Source organism: Melospiza melodia, chromosome 3 (genome assembly GCF_035770615.1).
Source record: "Melospiza melodia melodia isolate bMelMel2 chromosome 3, bMelMel2.pri, whole genome shotgun sequence".
Lineage (NCBI taxonomy): Eukaryota > Metazoa > Chordata > Aves > Passeriformes > Passerellidae > Melospiza > Melospiza melodia.
The window spans coordinates 124,086,802-124,102,139 of record NC_086196.1 but is presented as its reverse complement, the minus strand read 5'-3'; the positions used below and the strand labels follow the sequence as shown (position 1 = coordinate 124,102,139).

Sequence of the window (15,338 nt, the reverse complement as noted above, 5' to 3'; positions counted from 1 at the left end):
TTGTCATTAGGATTCATATATAATGGGTTGCCAATTTATCCTTATATGTACTGAATGGGATAATAATTATTTATAAAACCATTTCATTCATTTGATTTTGGGATAGAGTGGTTGTTTGTCATTCAACATCTATCATAGTGAAATTCTGCTTGGGCTTGGGTCCTCTGGAATTTCAAATATAAAAGTTGTACTTACTGAAAAAATTACACAAAATGTGAAAATTTAAAAAAATATGTCATTAATAATAGCTGTGTTGAACAAGATAAAGAGTAATAAAGAGGAAAAATCATCACCTTGGCATGTGAATTGGGTTTGCTTGGCCTGGTTTTGGTAGCAGGGTTGGGACTTACAGGGTTGGCTTCTCTGAGAAGTTGCCAAAATCTTCTCCCATGTTGGACAGAGCCAATGCCACCTGCCTCCAGGACAAACCCCCTGCTGGCCAAGGCCAAAACCATCAGCAAATGGCAGTAATCCTTCTGTGATCATATTTAAGGAGGAAAAAACTGATTGCACAGAGGTAATTTTGGCCAGGAAAAACGGGGTAAGAAAAGAGGAACAGCTCTGCAGACACCAAGGCCAGTGCAGAAGGAGGGGCAGAAGATGCTCCAGGTGCCAGAGCTGAGATTCCCCTGCAGCCCCTGGTGCAGCCCCTGGTGAGGCAGCTGTGCCCTGCAGCCCATGGAGGGCCAAGGTGGATCATGTTACCTAGGCACTGTCAAATTTTTGTTGGCTTCAGATGCTTATATATAGTTCAACTTCAACATTTTCTCCAGATTTTTTTCAATAATTCAAGTTAGACCTGACAGTTCTATATTTCACTTCTGCTCTTTTCTACCTTTCTATAACTTGGGCCTAACCACAAGCTACAGCACTGAAATTACTCTGAATCCTTTCTAAATACCACAGTTGAAGCTGTAGCCAAAAAACCAGATTTTAGAGTACACATTTTCATTTGAACACTCTAGGTTCTTTTGTGACTGATAAAATCATGAAGATTATTCTGGGAGTTATAGAAAAACACCTGAAAAACAGCACAGTATTGGTCATGGCTTCATGAGGAGAAAGTCCTGCTTATCAAACATTATTTTGTTTTAGGACAAAGTAATCCTCTGTTGATCAAGGGAAGTCAATTGATGTAATATTTCTGGATTTCTGCAAAGCTTTTGATACTGTTTCTCACAGAACCCTTCTGGACAAAATGTCCAGCACACAGCTGGAAAAGCACATCATGTGGTGGGTGAGCCACTGGCTCAGGGGTTGGATGTAAAAGCTTATAGTGAGTGGGGTGGCATCAGACTGGTGACCTGTCACTGATGGGGTTCCACAGGGCTCCATCCTCAGCCCTGTGCTCTTCAACATCTTCATAAATTACTTGGACGCAGGAATTAAAGGAATACTAAGTCTGCCAATAATACTAAACTGGAAGGAACTGTTGACTCCCTCAAAGGCAGTGAGTCCCTGCAGAGAGACAGAAAAATTAGGATACTGGGCAATCGCCAACCACATGAAATTCAGCCAGGGAAAGTGGTGGATTCTGCATCTGGATCAGAGTGACCCTGGATGAATGTACAGATGGAGAATGAAGCGCTGGAAGTAGCACTGGAAGCAGCGCTCACAGAACATGAGCCAGCAGTGCCCTGGAGCCAGGAGAGCCAACCCTGTCCTGGAGGCATCAGGCACGGCATCACCAGCTGGGCAAGGGAGGGGATTGTCCTGCTCTGCTCTGCTCTGGGGCAGCCTCACCTCAAGTTCCATGTGCAGTTTTGGGTGACACAATAGTAGAAAGATATTAAAGAGTGTCCAAAGGAAGGCAGCAAAGATGATGAAGGGTCTTGAAGAGAAGCCATATGAGGAGTCATATGAGGTCACTTGATCTGCTCAGTTGCTTTTCAAATGTTCTTCATCTATTCTTGAATATAGCACAAATCAGCAGAACAGAAGTTCTGATCAAAGTTCTTTCAAAGGAGTAAATCTGACCTTTCTGTACTTTTCTCTCTTCATTCTTCCCCATCTAGAATTTCTTTCTCCCAAGGAGGGCTAGTGAGTGCACCATGTCTCTTTTAGCTACTTGACTTCAATGACCATTTTACTGCTTTTTGGACAAGCTGGACCTTAATCCATACACTAAAATGAGAAGATGTAAAAGAACTGTCACTCTACAGTGTTTTTCTTAAAAAAAACACCCTTTCACCAATGCAAAGGGCAACAATGGCTAGATACATCTTCCAATACTGTAAGAATATTTTTGTCAGTTCCACTAAAAAATAGTTTAGAACTAGAGAAAAAGGATTAAGGAAAACCAGAGACCTACTCTACACATTGTACAGTAATTCACCAGAAGACTTACAGCTATTACAGCAGAAGTTTGATTACTGTAACACAGCAGGCAGCTTCAGAATCTCTCTTATTTACACTAAGAAAACACAGAATAAGTTTTTATTCTGACTGTGATTACTGGCTTGAAATGTGTCAGGCTGTTTTGTAATTTTGTGGTATGATGCCTTAAAATAGCACCTAATGGTGCTTTATACCTGCAGAATAAAATAACTGCAAAAGCAGAAAAAAATATGGAAAATTTATGAAATAATATATGCTATCAATTTTCATTTTTCCATGATGACTGTGAAGTTTTCAATGTTTGCTGGTTCTTTTGCGATGATGTCAAGATCAGTTGAGAAGGTGATACGTATTATATAACATAATTTGATTATGAGGCATGGGCAATTTATTACCCTCTCCTATATAACATCTTCCTGTAATTAATATGCAAATCCTGTGGTATTTACAATTCCCTTATGGATAATGAAAAATGAGAGTAAGAAATTGCTTAATTGAAATAGTTTATGCCAGTTAGATTTGGGGTAAAAGCATTGCTGCTAACAGATCAGAAGGGAAAAAACCCAACAAAAAAAAGCAATGACAAATGTATAAACAACAAAAGGAATCATGAATATGAATTACCTAACTTCTGAATTACATAGATTTTCAGCTTAACATCTCTGAAAAAAAGATCAGTGAAATACAAAGCTCCCAAAAAAATCAGCCCAAGCAGTGGGAAATGTTGCTGCTCTTCCTCAGTTATATCTCGGAGGTATTGCATGCTTTCAGATTTTGTGTGTTGAGAATAAGGAGATAAGAGGATGAGCTGACCCCCCATTGTGTAATACGACAGTGGATTAAATAAAGAGCTCTTCAGTTCAATATTCCTATTTTAGACATGAATTAATTTGTTACAGAAAGTAAGTTAAATGACTTTATTAAAAAGAGAATGGCTTCAGGTGCCACATAAATTCAGGTATGTATTTGCTCAGGACCGTAAAAGATTTTTAAGTAAAATTTAGGAAGACAAATATGAATATAAAAACAAACATACATTGGCTTGCTATTCATGTCATTCATGGAATTAAGATTGGCAGGCAGTAGCAAGCAAAATTTTTGGGTTGAGCTACTACTTAGAATTTGCTGATAAGCAATCTGTTCGACAGAGGCAGAGTACACAGACTTTCCCTGTCATCTATCATGTATTTTCTAGTCTCTCTTTTGTAAATTTTAAAGATAATATGAAATCCAAATATGATTCCTTCATTTTTCATCTGATTAGAACACCATATGGTACTAGAAACCTGGAGGGTAAAGAATGGATTCATTTTAGTAACAGGTAAGTAAAGGAAAAAAAAAGGTGATTAAACCACATAAAGCAACAGCAGTGGACTTTGCTGAAGGTCTGGTAAGACAATTCGCTTACTTGTTGAGAATTTTATATAATATTTTTACTCCTTTTTAATGCAAGTAGAGACACAGATTTTGAGAACTGAACAAATACTAATTATTTCTCAGTACATTGTAGGACCAGAGGATTACTTGGAAAGTGAGTTGTCAAAGAAAGAAGTTATTTTAGAGAAGGGTAGAAAAGCATAAAGACAGAACAAAAACATAGATAAAGAATTAAATGAGTGGAAATTTCAAAGAAAAAGAATGAATCATATCCAAAATAAAGACTGTTAATATTTCTTTAGAAATAGCAGTAGAATAAGAAGTGTTTCAGTTTTGGCTATAAAAATACACTTCTGGAATTTATTTTTTTTTTTAAATCAGAGATGGCCAAACAGCATAGCAGACCATAATTTGAAAACATTTTGATCCTTATTAGAAATTTAAATGTATTTAGACATGTGGTGGACAAATAACCTATCAATTATCTACTTTTCAGAAAGAGAAGTTTTGGAATAAACACGTTTTAAATACAAAAATCAAACAGAAAAATTATGTTTAGTAGGTGTAGCATACTAACATCAAAAAAAGACAATAGTTTGATTATCACATTAAGTTCTCCACAAAATGTATGATTTTAAGGCTATTGACCAAACTTTTAGCAGTTTTCTGGAATGTGATGTCTGAAAACAATTTTTTTTGCATTTCTAATGTCAGAAATGGAAAAAGGTAGACAAGAGCCAGAGATTACATCATTGTAAATCTTATTAATTTCTTATTAAAAGTGAAGTGAATGGGTTCATTCTATAACCAAGAGGCGCTTAACCATGGGAACATATTCCAATAATGTATCAGAAAAAAAGAAAAAAAAGAGATACAAAAAATAAGAAGCAGAAAATTAACATTAGTCACAATTAGAAAATTAAATCCTCTATAAAGAATGTAATTCTGGTGAATTGTGAAATACAGCTATGATGGTTTTAACAAGTCTTTAAAATAGCTGGTTAGTATCATAATCATTCCTTTCCATCCTGTTACTGCTATTACAGTACTTTTAGAAATGAATAGACTCAAGCTAAAGGCTGTCATAGAGATATTTCCTGACCTGGGGGATTTGTAATGGGTTATTACAGTGTTCCTTAAGACATCACTCTTTTGTGTCTGCTTTTGGTAGCAGTAACTCAATGTCTTATTAGACACTTTGAAATAAATAGTGTTGTTTTTATTAGAAAAGTGTCAAATTTTTAAGTCATCTGCTAGGGTTGGTGGATTGAATTGACATTACAAATGAGCTATTAATCAATTTTCTTCCCTGTACTTTTAGCCTCATAAATGACAGCACATTTTTTTAAAAAAGGAGAGGAAGTTGACAATTTTTTCTTGTTCTATTGCAAGAAAATTTCTTTTACCACTGACATGAAGCACTATACTGAAAAATTGGAAAACAGGTAGAAAACTGGAATTATAAAAAAAGAAACTTTCTTTATGAAGCTATTACACGTAATAAAGTATCTTCTTACAATATCAAGAAATTTTCCATGTCGTCCCTTCACCATGATTGCTTTCTCTTTCTTCATCACAGGCTACCTTAACAGCAAAGTCTTATAAGAGACTTTTTAATGAGATTTTCAAAGTTTGTTGCTCTTCTCATTTGTCCTTTCTTCCTTCCTGTTTTTGGAGAATACTTTTGGATTCCACATTTTCCTTCTCCTACACTTGGGCACAGGTATATATACATAATATGAGTTGATGTATAATGAATGGTTTTCAATGTCATTTTGTGAATTTTCTTCTTCCTTCTTCATTTAATTATTTTCATTTAAAAATTGTAATTAAAATGTATATCTATTTCAAGATTTTTTTTAAAATCATTGTATCTTGTTTTATATCTTAATTTACTCATCTTTTATAATTTGAGTCTGTCAGTGCAAAAATTCACTAAATGCTTTCTTCTATAAGAATAAAATAATGAAATCTCACTGAAGTAGAAGTTGCAGAGCTTTATTTTCTCCTATACTTTTACGTCCAATTTCTAACAGATAATAAAGATTAGGTTTAAAATTTTAAATCTTACTGTGCTTCTGGGAGCATTTTGAACAAATAGAAGGTACAGATGCTGGTGTATTACAGAATGCACCGTCAGTATTACATCATGGTGCACCTTGAATACACAATGTCTGAACAATTACAAGTCCACTAGAGGAATGAGCTATTATGCACTTTTCCAGCAGCATTTTTATTTACATAAATCTCAAAGACTTTTTTCTGCATGAAACATATATATTAAGGTCAGCATTACAACTTCAAACATGCATGACAAGTTATCCAAAAGTATGATAATTACAAATGAGGAAACTTAAAACTTTTGTGTACTGTTCTCTTGATTTTCTAAAGAAAATAATGAAAGTAGAAAATGGAAGATATATCTTGAAATTTGATTTACATAGAGAATTGGAAAGGAAAATGTGAGAAAACTGGTGAGTCATGATAAGGACAAATTAGTGGATTACCAAAAAAAAAAAAAATACACCATGTAATGCAAAGGCACTCCACCTCCTCCTAATGGCCATATGGTCTCCAGCAACAGCTAATTTAGAAAACTCTTTCAAGGATTTTATGGCTGAATATATTATTAAATATGGAATAGAATATCTCCTTGGTCCTCTGGGGTCAGCTGTCTCAGCTCTGTACACTCCAAGGTGTTTTTCCACCCCAGCCTACTCACTGTCTGGGCAAAATGAGAAACAGAGATGGCCATGATGCTGTGCAAGCACTGCTCAGCAGCAGCCAGAACCTTCCTGAGTTAGCAACATGGCTTTAGTCACAATCTAAAACACAACACTGTAACTTCTATGAAGAGGATTTTTTCTATCTCAACCAGACACTGGTTCTGGGTCAACATTGATCCAATCAATTCTCATTTTGGGGAAATACCCATTAAACATTTATTTTCTTGTGTATTATCCAGTCTTTCACTTCTGATAATAAGAAGATCAAGGGCTTTTTTCCAGAGTGAAAAAGCAAAGAATGGCCTTCAGTGATTTTTTTTCTTCTTCCTAATGTCAAAAACACTGTAAAATACTTCTGAATTCTTTTTCTTTATAAAAGGAAGCTCCCAACTTGCGCCAATTTTAGAATTGCTGACTTTTTCAGCTAGGTAATTTAGGAATAAATTGCTACATGTAATGTAAGAACACTTGAAGTTTAACTAATATTGTAAAGGGCTCCATGAAAAAATGAAGTAAACAATCCTACCTGCAGTGGTAAAAAATTACTGGATATGCTTGGGAATATCTTTATTAGAAAAATATCTTAATACACTAAGAATTTTAAAACCACAGAAGAATTACTGGGGTATTAAAATTTATTTAACGATTCACAATTATAAGAGAAAAAACTACTAGTCTATGGATGAGCTATAAATGTAAGGAAAACTCTTGGGAAGGACCCCTAATAATGTTCCCTGTCGCTCACTGTTTCCAGATACTGCTTTTGCAAGGGGCAGTAACAACGGCAGGTCCTGGAGACCCATCTGCATAACTTCTGCTCCTCCAACAGCTCTGAATTTAGGTGGCCTCAGCCTTCATCCTGGATTAAGAGCCAACACAAATGTCATGGATGTGACTGCCTATAGAAATCTCAGTATTAAGATTTTGCAAAAGAGACAACATAAAACAAATATATTGATCTCAGTTTCCCTATAATATTGAGTCCACTAACTACAGCTGCATGCAGTTCTGTACTATTTGCTAAATGAATGCTCAGAGTATCTTCTGTGTCAGTCTGCTGAATAACCTTTCTAGAGGTGATTAGATGGACTTGTTCAGAAAGAATTCTATCCCAGTACAAGTTAGGATGTTAGGTAGAAGAAAAACATGATTTACAAATTGCATAAGTGAATTGTGACTTGGAGCGAGAAATAGAGAATTGGAATTTTAAGCTACGCATCAGGCAGTCTTTTTGGCAAGCAGAGCAACAGCTTCATGTGAAAAATGTTGCGCTTTCTGATCAAGCAACTTTGAAATCAAAGCAAAAAATATCATTACAAATTCTATGTTAAGGATCATTGTGCAGCAGCAATGTGAAGAATTGAATGATTTTGTAAACTTTTTTCATCTATAATCTTGATGATTCACTTTATTTTTGAGTCGCAGCATGCAACAGTTTTTCTAAGGTCTCTTCCTGGCATAAAAACTTTCATTGTATAAGCATCTACTTCATAACAAGTGTTGCCAGAAAGGTTTGAAAGAAAGTACAGTCTTATTTCATGGTACACTAAACTTTAATAACAGCAATACCTTCCAAAAAGGAAGAATTTGATTTACAATTTCTCTGTGTGCATGTTTACTCTTAATCAGAAGTACTGCTCCTTTGATTCAGTGTATTAAGTTGAACAAAAATTGATTTTAGGTTGAATCCATCAACTGATAGGATTTTCTGCTTCAAAATCAGTCTCCTTTGGCAATCATGCTAATCATCCAGTAATCCCATTAAAAAAAAAAAAAAATCTATTCAGTTAAGTATAGCAGGGATATACATCACTGAGGCACAAATAGGGATGGGAAAGAAATTGTATAGTGGATGCAATGTTTTCTAAAAGAGAAAAATTGTGCATCCAGCCTACAACGTCTGAGAGCAGAAAAAGGGAGACTGTTTAGGGAAATATTATTAGTTTAGCACTTCTAGCTGTCTGTTCCCTTTGAAACCTTCAAACATTCCAGTGTTTTAAAAATCAAAGGATGTTTAGTATTGACTTAGAGATATTTTGGTTGTGAACTTGTCTAATCCTTTACCAAAATTTCCAAATAAATTCTCTAGTTATATCCCATTCTGTGGTAACAAACTGAGAAATGCAATCCCAACTGTTAAAAGTTTTTTAATGTTTCTAAGATTCCCTCATGCTTGTCTTCTATAAACTTAAAAGGACTTCACCTTTCCATAAGGAACTTGCTATATTCCATTGAACACTTTTGATGCCTTTTTGAATATATTATAAAAAATCCAGCATCTTGTACATTAAAATTTCCTTAAATATCACATAAACATTGCCTGTAAACACCTTAGAAATTTTAGAAAGAGGTTCCTCACTTCTTTCTCAAACTGTGCTTCTCTACTTGACCATTTCGAGGCATGGTTTCCAGAAGACAGACTACTATTGTCATAAAATATTATAAACTAGCCTTGTTTTTGAACTTTGTTTCCCCCCTTTCCTAAATTCAATATACATAGGTAACAATTTTCTAGTGGAATAAAAAATTAATATTCATTTTAAATTCTTGAATACTCATAAAAAATCAGGTTTTGGAAAAACATTTCATACAAACAAACAGTTTTATTCTTTTCAGCCACAAACTTGATAAAAAGTAGCACTATAATTAAGAATATGCAGAACTTTTTTAGATCTGGTCAGGCTAAAGGCTGAAGACTTTGTGTAGGTACTGGTAGTTCAATTCAAATTCACCTTAAAGCATTATATTTATAAGGTAAACTGGGCTAAGATCCCTTATTTCGTAATAGAATCACAGGCAAACTTGAGTTGGAAATGATGTCTTGAGGCCATCTAGTCTACTACTCACTCACAGTAATCCCAGCAAGATCAGGTAGCTAAGAGAACTGTCCTGTCAGCATTCAAATATGATTCCATAGATGGGGATATCACAAGCTTTCAGAAAGTATATTCCATATGGAAGTTAACCACTTCCATAGTGCTGTTGGTTCAGGGGATTTTTTTTGCCTTAATGTTGAATTTTCCAACATTCTGACTTGTGTCCATTAACTCTTGTCCTGAGAGAATTTTAACCAGTAAGAAAAACCTTTTTCTGTCCTCCCTGTATCCTTCCAGGAGGTAGTAGTAAACTCCAATAAATTCTCTCAGCCTTTTCTTCAGGGTGAACAGGTCCAATTACTTCAGCGACTCTTTGTATATCATGCACTCCATTTTCATGGTCCTCTGCTATGCTTGCCTCAGTAAGGAAATGTCCTTCTTTCAGCAGAGAATGCAAAACTTAGATAGAGTAATTCAGATGCAGTTCCACAAGTCTGTAGCAGGGCTACTCACCCTCCACAAGAATTTATCAGTTTGTTAACCAGTCAGGAAACTCAAGTAGGACAAGCTGCCTTGTAGTGAGTTATTTTGGTGGCATGGGGTTAACACTGGTCTGTCATCTCCCAGCTGCCAATGAATATCTTAATGCTTAAGGGAGATCTGGGACAATAAATCAGATTTTTGACTGATCTTTTGATATCTCCTTTTTTGACTATAAAAGCAACACCAGACTTTCACAAAGCAGAAACCTGTACATTTTCCTAGAACTGTGTGGATCTTCTCCCATGAGTAGGGATGCTTCACTGTGACTCCCCAGGGATTAAATGATGGAATCTGTGCACATTATTGTAATTTCCGTGAGTCACATTTGACTTGTAATCATATTTCTTTGTCTAGCTTTAATATTGTTCCCTTGACATAGTGTACTGCTTTATGTTATGCTGTAATCTACTAGTAGTTCTTTAGTTTTATACTAAGTAATAAGTAATCCTGATTAAGGTCTTTCATCTGTTGTCTCTGTGGCTCCTCAGCTCCCAAATTCTGGCTACACAAACCCAGAATGGTTGAAGTCCTCTATGAAGTCCTCCCTTCTCTCTGCAGAGGGCCTTCCTCACTCCCTGGTGGAAGACCCTGTACCAGACAGTTGACTCCTCATCCACCATCAGGCAAAGCTCCGTGCAGTCCAGCTGGACATTGGCATAGAGTGCAAACATTGCCTCCTCATCTGCCTTGTCTGCCCTTCCTAAAAAGCCTTTATCCTTCCATTGCAACACTTCAGTCATAGGAGTCATTCTGTTGTGTCCCTGTGATGCCAATAATATCATAGCCACGCAGGCGTGCACCCATCTCCAACTCCTCCTGTATATTCCCCATGCTGCATGCATTTGCAGAGAGCCATTTAAATTGAGTTCCTGATAAACCAATTTATTAGCTGAAATTCCTTTGTGCTGTCCTTCGGGTGCTATATTGCCTTTCTGCAGTCCTAAATACTATCTAAACCATTGCTTTTCATCCTGCATTTTGCAGATGGGTAAATTCTTCATAAACACTGTATCTAAAAAGTGTTCAAAAGGGTAATAGAAAATGTTTATAGTCTGATATTTCTTATGTGTACTTCTTACAGCATTTCAGTATTCATTTCATGCATATGATCTCACTTTTTAAGTATAACAGAAGATGTTTTCATACTTATTGTTGTGTTTGTGATTTCACAGAGCAAGCTGCTCTGACAAAATGAGATACAACATTTGGTTTATCCACAGTGGAAGGAATGATGAAATATAGTCAGTCTTTGCAATTGAAAAAGTAAATTTAACTTATTACAGCACCATATAAGATTTCAGCCTTAAAAAATTAGCCAAAATAAGTAATAATAATAGTAATAATAATAATAAAAATAGCAGTAATAATAAACCTTTAATTTTCTGCATCTTGAAAGTCTATTGTAAGACTCATGTCTTAAAAGATAGTAGGAGTATGTATATGTATGCACATGTATAATACACATACTTCTATATATATTAATATCCACAAATATTTATACATATATTCAAATTATATTCATGCCCTTATAATATAACTTAGTGGCTGTGCTGGGTTTGAGTTCCTGTATTCTACACATCAATAACTTTCAAGGTATTTGTACATAAGGCTTGAAATAGCTTGTATACATCTTAAAAACCTATATAGTTCTCATAGGGACATAAACATTTTAAACCACTTATTTTGCCTATCCACTTTAAGTAAATATTTCAGCCTAAATACAACCTTGATCATTTTATCCTTACATTGTTAACTTGACATTATAGAAAAAGGTTTAATGCAATGTAACTGACTTAAGAGCATTAAAAATCTGCAAGTGAAAGAGTGCTTTTCCTTCATGTTTTGCTCACTACTTTCCAATTGGCTGACAACCAGTCAGCCCACAAAAAAGAGAGCAGGCTAAAAAAAAAATTAGCCATGTTATGCAAGTGTCACATATTAAATTAACTCATTATATAAAAGAGACTACATTTCAATGTGTAAGTTCTTGCCCATAGCACCAATCCACAATGAAAAGCCACACTAAAGCATGTATGTTCATATTTCAGTAAGATACGGTTTATTTGTTGGACTTTATGGTCTCAGAGGGGTTTTCCACCCTGATTCTGTGATTCTGTGAGTAAAATTATGTATGTCACATGAAGATAGAAAAGTTGATCTACTCTTTTTTGACAAATTCAGATATTGCTGGTGTCTCTCGTCACTGCAAGCAGCTGAACTGGGTTTGCACAGCAGTGTTTCAGTGGGGGCAGGTACAGGGATGGCTTCCCTGAAGAGCTGCCAGAAACTTCCCCCTGGTCTGATGGGGTCAATGCCAGCCAGCTCCTGGGTGATCCACTGCTGGCCAAGGCTGAGCCCATCGGTGACAGTGGTAACGCCTCTGGGGCAGCAATTAACATGAGGGGGAAAGAAACAAACTGGGCAACTCCAGATAGAAAAAAGTGTGAGGATAGCAAGAGAAACAGCTCTGTAGACGCCAAATCTGTACTAGAGAGGGTGGAGGTGCTGCAGGCATCAGAGCAAGATTCCCCTGCAACCTGTGGTGAGGCAGCTGTGCACCTGCAGCCCATGGAGGTCCATGGTGGATCAGAGATCCACCTGCAGCTCACAGACAACCTCATGATGAAACAGGTGGATGTCCAAAGCAAGCTGTGACCCTTTCTGCGGTAAGCCTGAGCTAGAACAAGCTTCCAGCAGCGCCTGTGCCCTCATGGAGAGAGAAGCCCATACTGGACGAGGTTTCCTTGCTGGAGCTGTGACCCTGTGGGGGACTCACACTGGAGCAGGCAGTTCCTGAAGAACTGCACTCAGTGGGAGGGAACCTTCTGGAGCAGCTTGTAAAGAACTGCAGGCCATGGAAAGGAACTCATATTAGAGAAGTTCTCAGAGGACTCTCTCCCTTGGGAGGCAGCCCACACTGGAGCAAGGGAAGGGCATGAGGAGTCCCCACCCTGAGGAAGAAGGAGCGACAGAAATGATGTGTGATTAACTGGCTGCACCCAGCTCCCAGCCAGGGTCAACCCACTGCAGCAACCCTTAGGACAAATACTGTGTAGCTTGTCCACATTTTCTTTCAGAAATTTTAAAAATAACTTTTGCTAGTAGACAAGATGGAAACAAAATCATGTTACTGGTAGAGTTGGTTGATTTTTAAAGCACTCTATTCATAAGTTTGGAAGGCAGGACTTCCAGAATACAAGTCATATTCTGTAAACAAATTCTGCTGACACCACCTGCATAACAATTGTAGCATATGCTTAAAGAATACCAGTTCATCCTTCTCTCTTTTCAAGCATAATAAATTACTGCTTAGTTGTGGGCTTATGAAAAAACTCTTTTCTTTTTTAAATACCACAGAACATTTCTCAACTAAATGTGACTTACCTGGCAAACAGCTACAGTAAAATTCACCAATCAAATCATGGCAATGGCCTCCATTTTTACAGGGCCTGGAGGAACATTCATCAATATCCGTGGAACAGTTTTTGTCTGACAGAAAAGAAAATTAAACATTAAAACTATAAATCATGCTGGGAAAGTAGAAAAGCTGCTTTAAAGTGCAAGTGACAACTGCATAGTTTAACTTTTCCAGGTTGGAAACACTATTTCTGCTTGACAGTTTTAAAACTAGAGATATTCATAGATATGACTGGTAGTCAAAAAATTAAATATTTTATAGTAATAAATATGAACAGCATTTGCAAAAATTTCCTTTGTATATTCCAGCAACACAACCCAATACCTTAATTACTAGAGCTATATGCTACTTTGAAAAAAATCGTTTTAGAGATTTAATAACCATAGTAACAATACAAAAAAAAAAAATACTTCTTGAGGTTGCATTCATATTTCCAGAAGAATGAAGTAATTTCTCAGATCCAAACAAAAACCTATAAGTTTACTCAGGTATTCCTTAATTTTTCTGCTTTTAAAAAGATTTAATTGAGCTGCAATTCAGATTCATTCAAATCTGAAACAATGAAATTATAGGTGAATATGCAAAGATACATAGAGGGGAAAATTTAGAAGGCAACGGAATGGTGGCCTATGAAAACAGTTAACTCATTGGACATACCAAATAAATCCAGCCTCCTGTTTCTCTGTTGTGCACTACATTAATTTAGGGTAATCCCTACCTAGGCTATTATAAATAATACTGAGACCTTTCTGAACAAAAATTGATCAAAAATAGATTGGACAAATATTTGGACTAAGAGCTCACACGAATACCAGAAGTTAAGCCAATTATAGAGAAGGAAAGCTGTAACTATCACTGATGTGAACAAGCAGAACTTTTGTTGGTATTCTGTGGAAAAGTTATGGAACGTTCCTTGTATCACTCAAATCAGATATACCAGACAGGTATTGAATCCCAAACACCTCAGTCAAAGAAGCTGAATTAAAGGATCCTGTGGGGTTTCTGGGGTCCCTCTTGGATAAACAAAGCTTGGACAATTATAGATTCACTAGAACAATAAATGCATGGATGGCAGAGGGACTTTTGTCTTCCTTAACCATAAGATGTACTTTCAGCTAACACATAAAAATAGAATGCATGTAAAAATCAAATTAATGGGAAGGGGAGAAAGTGAGGAGAAGACAGAGGAAGGAAAGAAAAAAAAAAAAAAAACAACACTAAGAAAAAGGGTTAGGGTGGATGGTAGCAGATGGGTTTAAGGGGATGGTAGCAGAAGCTCATAGAGAAGGATAATTATAGAAACCAGGTAAGACTGACATTTTGTGGATACTGCACAGTCACACATAGTATGCTGTATTTCATGATTAAGTACAGATCAAAAATCTAGTAGAATCAGTTAAAAGGGATCCTAAATTTTTATAGCTTGTGGGGTTTTCTGTTGATATTTTGTTTTGTTGTTGCTTTTAAATAGATAAAAGAATGAGCAGAATCCTTAACAACACAGGACTTAGACCCATAGAGTGTTTAATTGCAAACCCATAATTTTTGCAAGGAATCATCATTCAAAAATTCAAAGATATTTGAATGTACTATTGGTAATTTTTCATGCCATAGTGAAAAAGGTAACTGCAAGTTACTTGATTCAAAGTTAAAGGGAAAAGTACTCTCTGACTATAAGGAAAGAAATGTGAAAAACTTGGCTGAGAGCAGTCAAAATGTATGGAAAAGGAGAGGAGGGCTAGCAACATAATAAAAAGGAATTCGGAAGAACTGCATAGAATGCAGAGAAATTCTGATTTTAAACCTGATGAAGAGTGAACATTTTACCTTAAAAAGATAATTAAGAGAGTTGCTGCTTGCTGTAAGTACACAAGGACAAACTTTCTTTTTGTGAGAGAAAGACAGTGGATATTAGGAAACCAACACAGCACTTGCTGGTTTTCAAAGTATGAAAAAAGCCCAACTTATAAAAAAGCAGGTCAAGTTGCTAAGGATAAACTAAAAGTACAACATAAATATGCAGGCATGAAATTGGACCAGCAAATCATGTAGCTATTATGGGATGGTCAGGGTAACAAGAAATTGTGCTGTATGTACTTCATATTGAAGATGAAGGAGAGA

At 36.1% G+C, this 15,338-nt stretch overlaps 1 protein-coding gene across 1 annotated transcript in view; it reads right to left on the bottom strand.

The window, feature by feature from the left end:
- EYS (eyes shut homolog) overlaps positions 1 to 15,338 on the bottom strand; it is a 700,592-nt gene that overhangs the window by 495,892 nt on the left and 189,362 nt on the right. Inside the window, exon 14 of the mRNA XM_063152992.1 lies at positions 13,184 to 13,288. Coding sequence (XP_063009062.1) covers positions 13,184 to 13,288 — 105 coding nt within the window. The remainder of the gene's footprint in view (positions 1 to 13,183; positions 13,289 to 15,338) is intronic.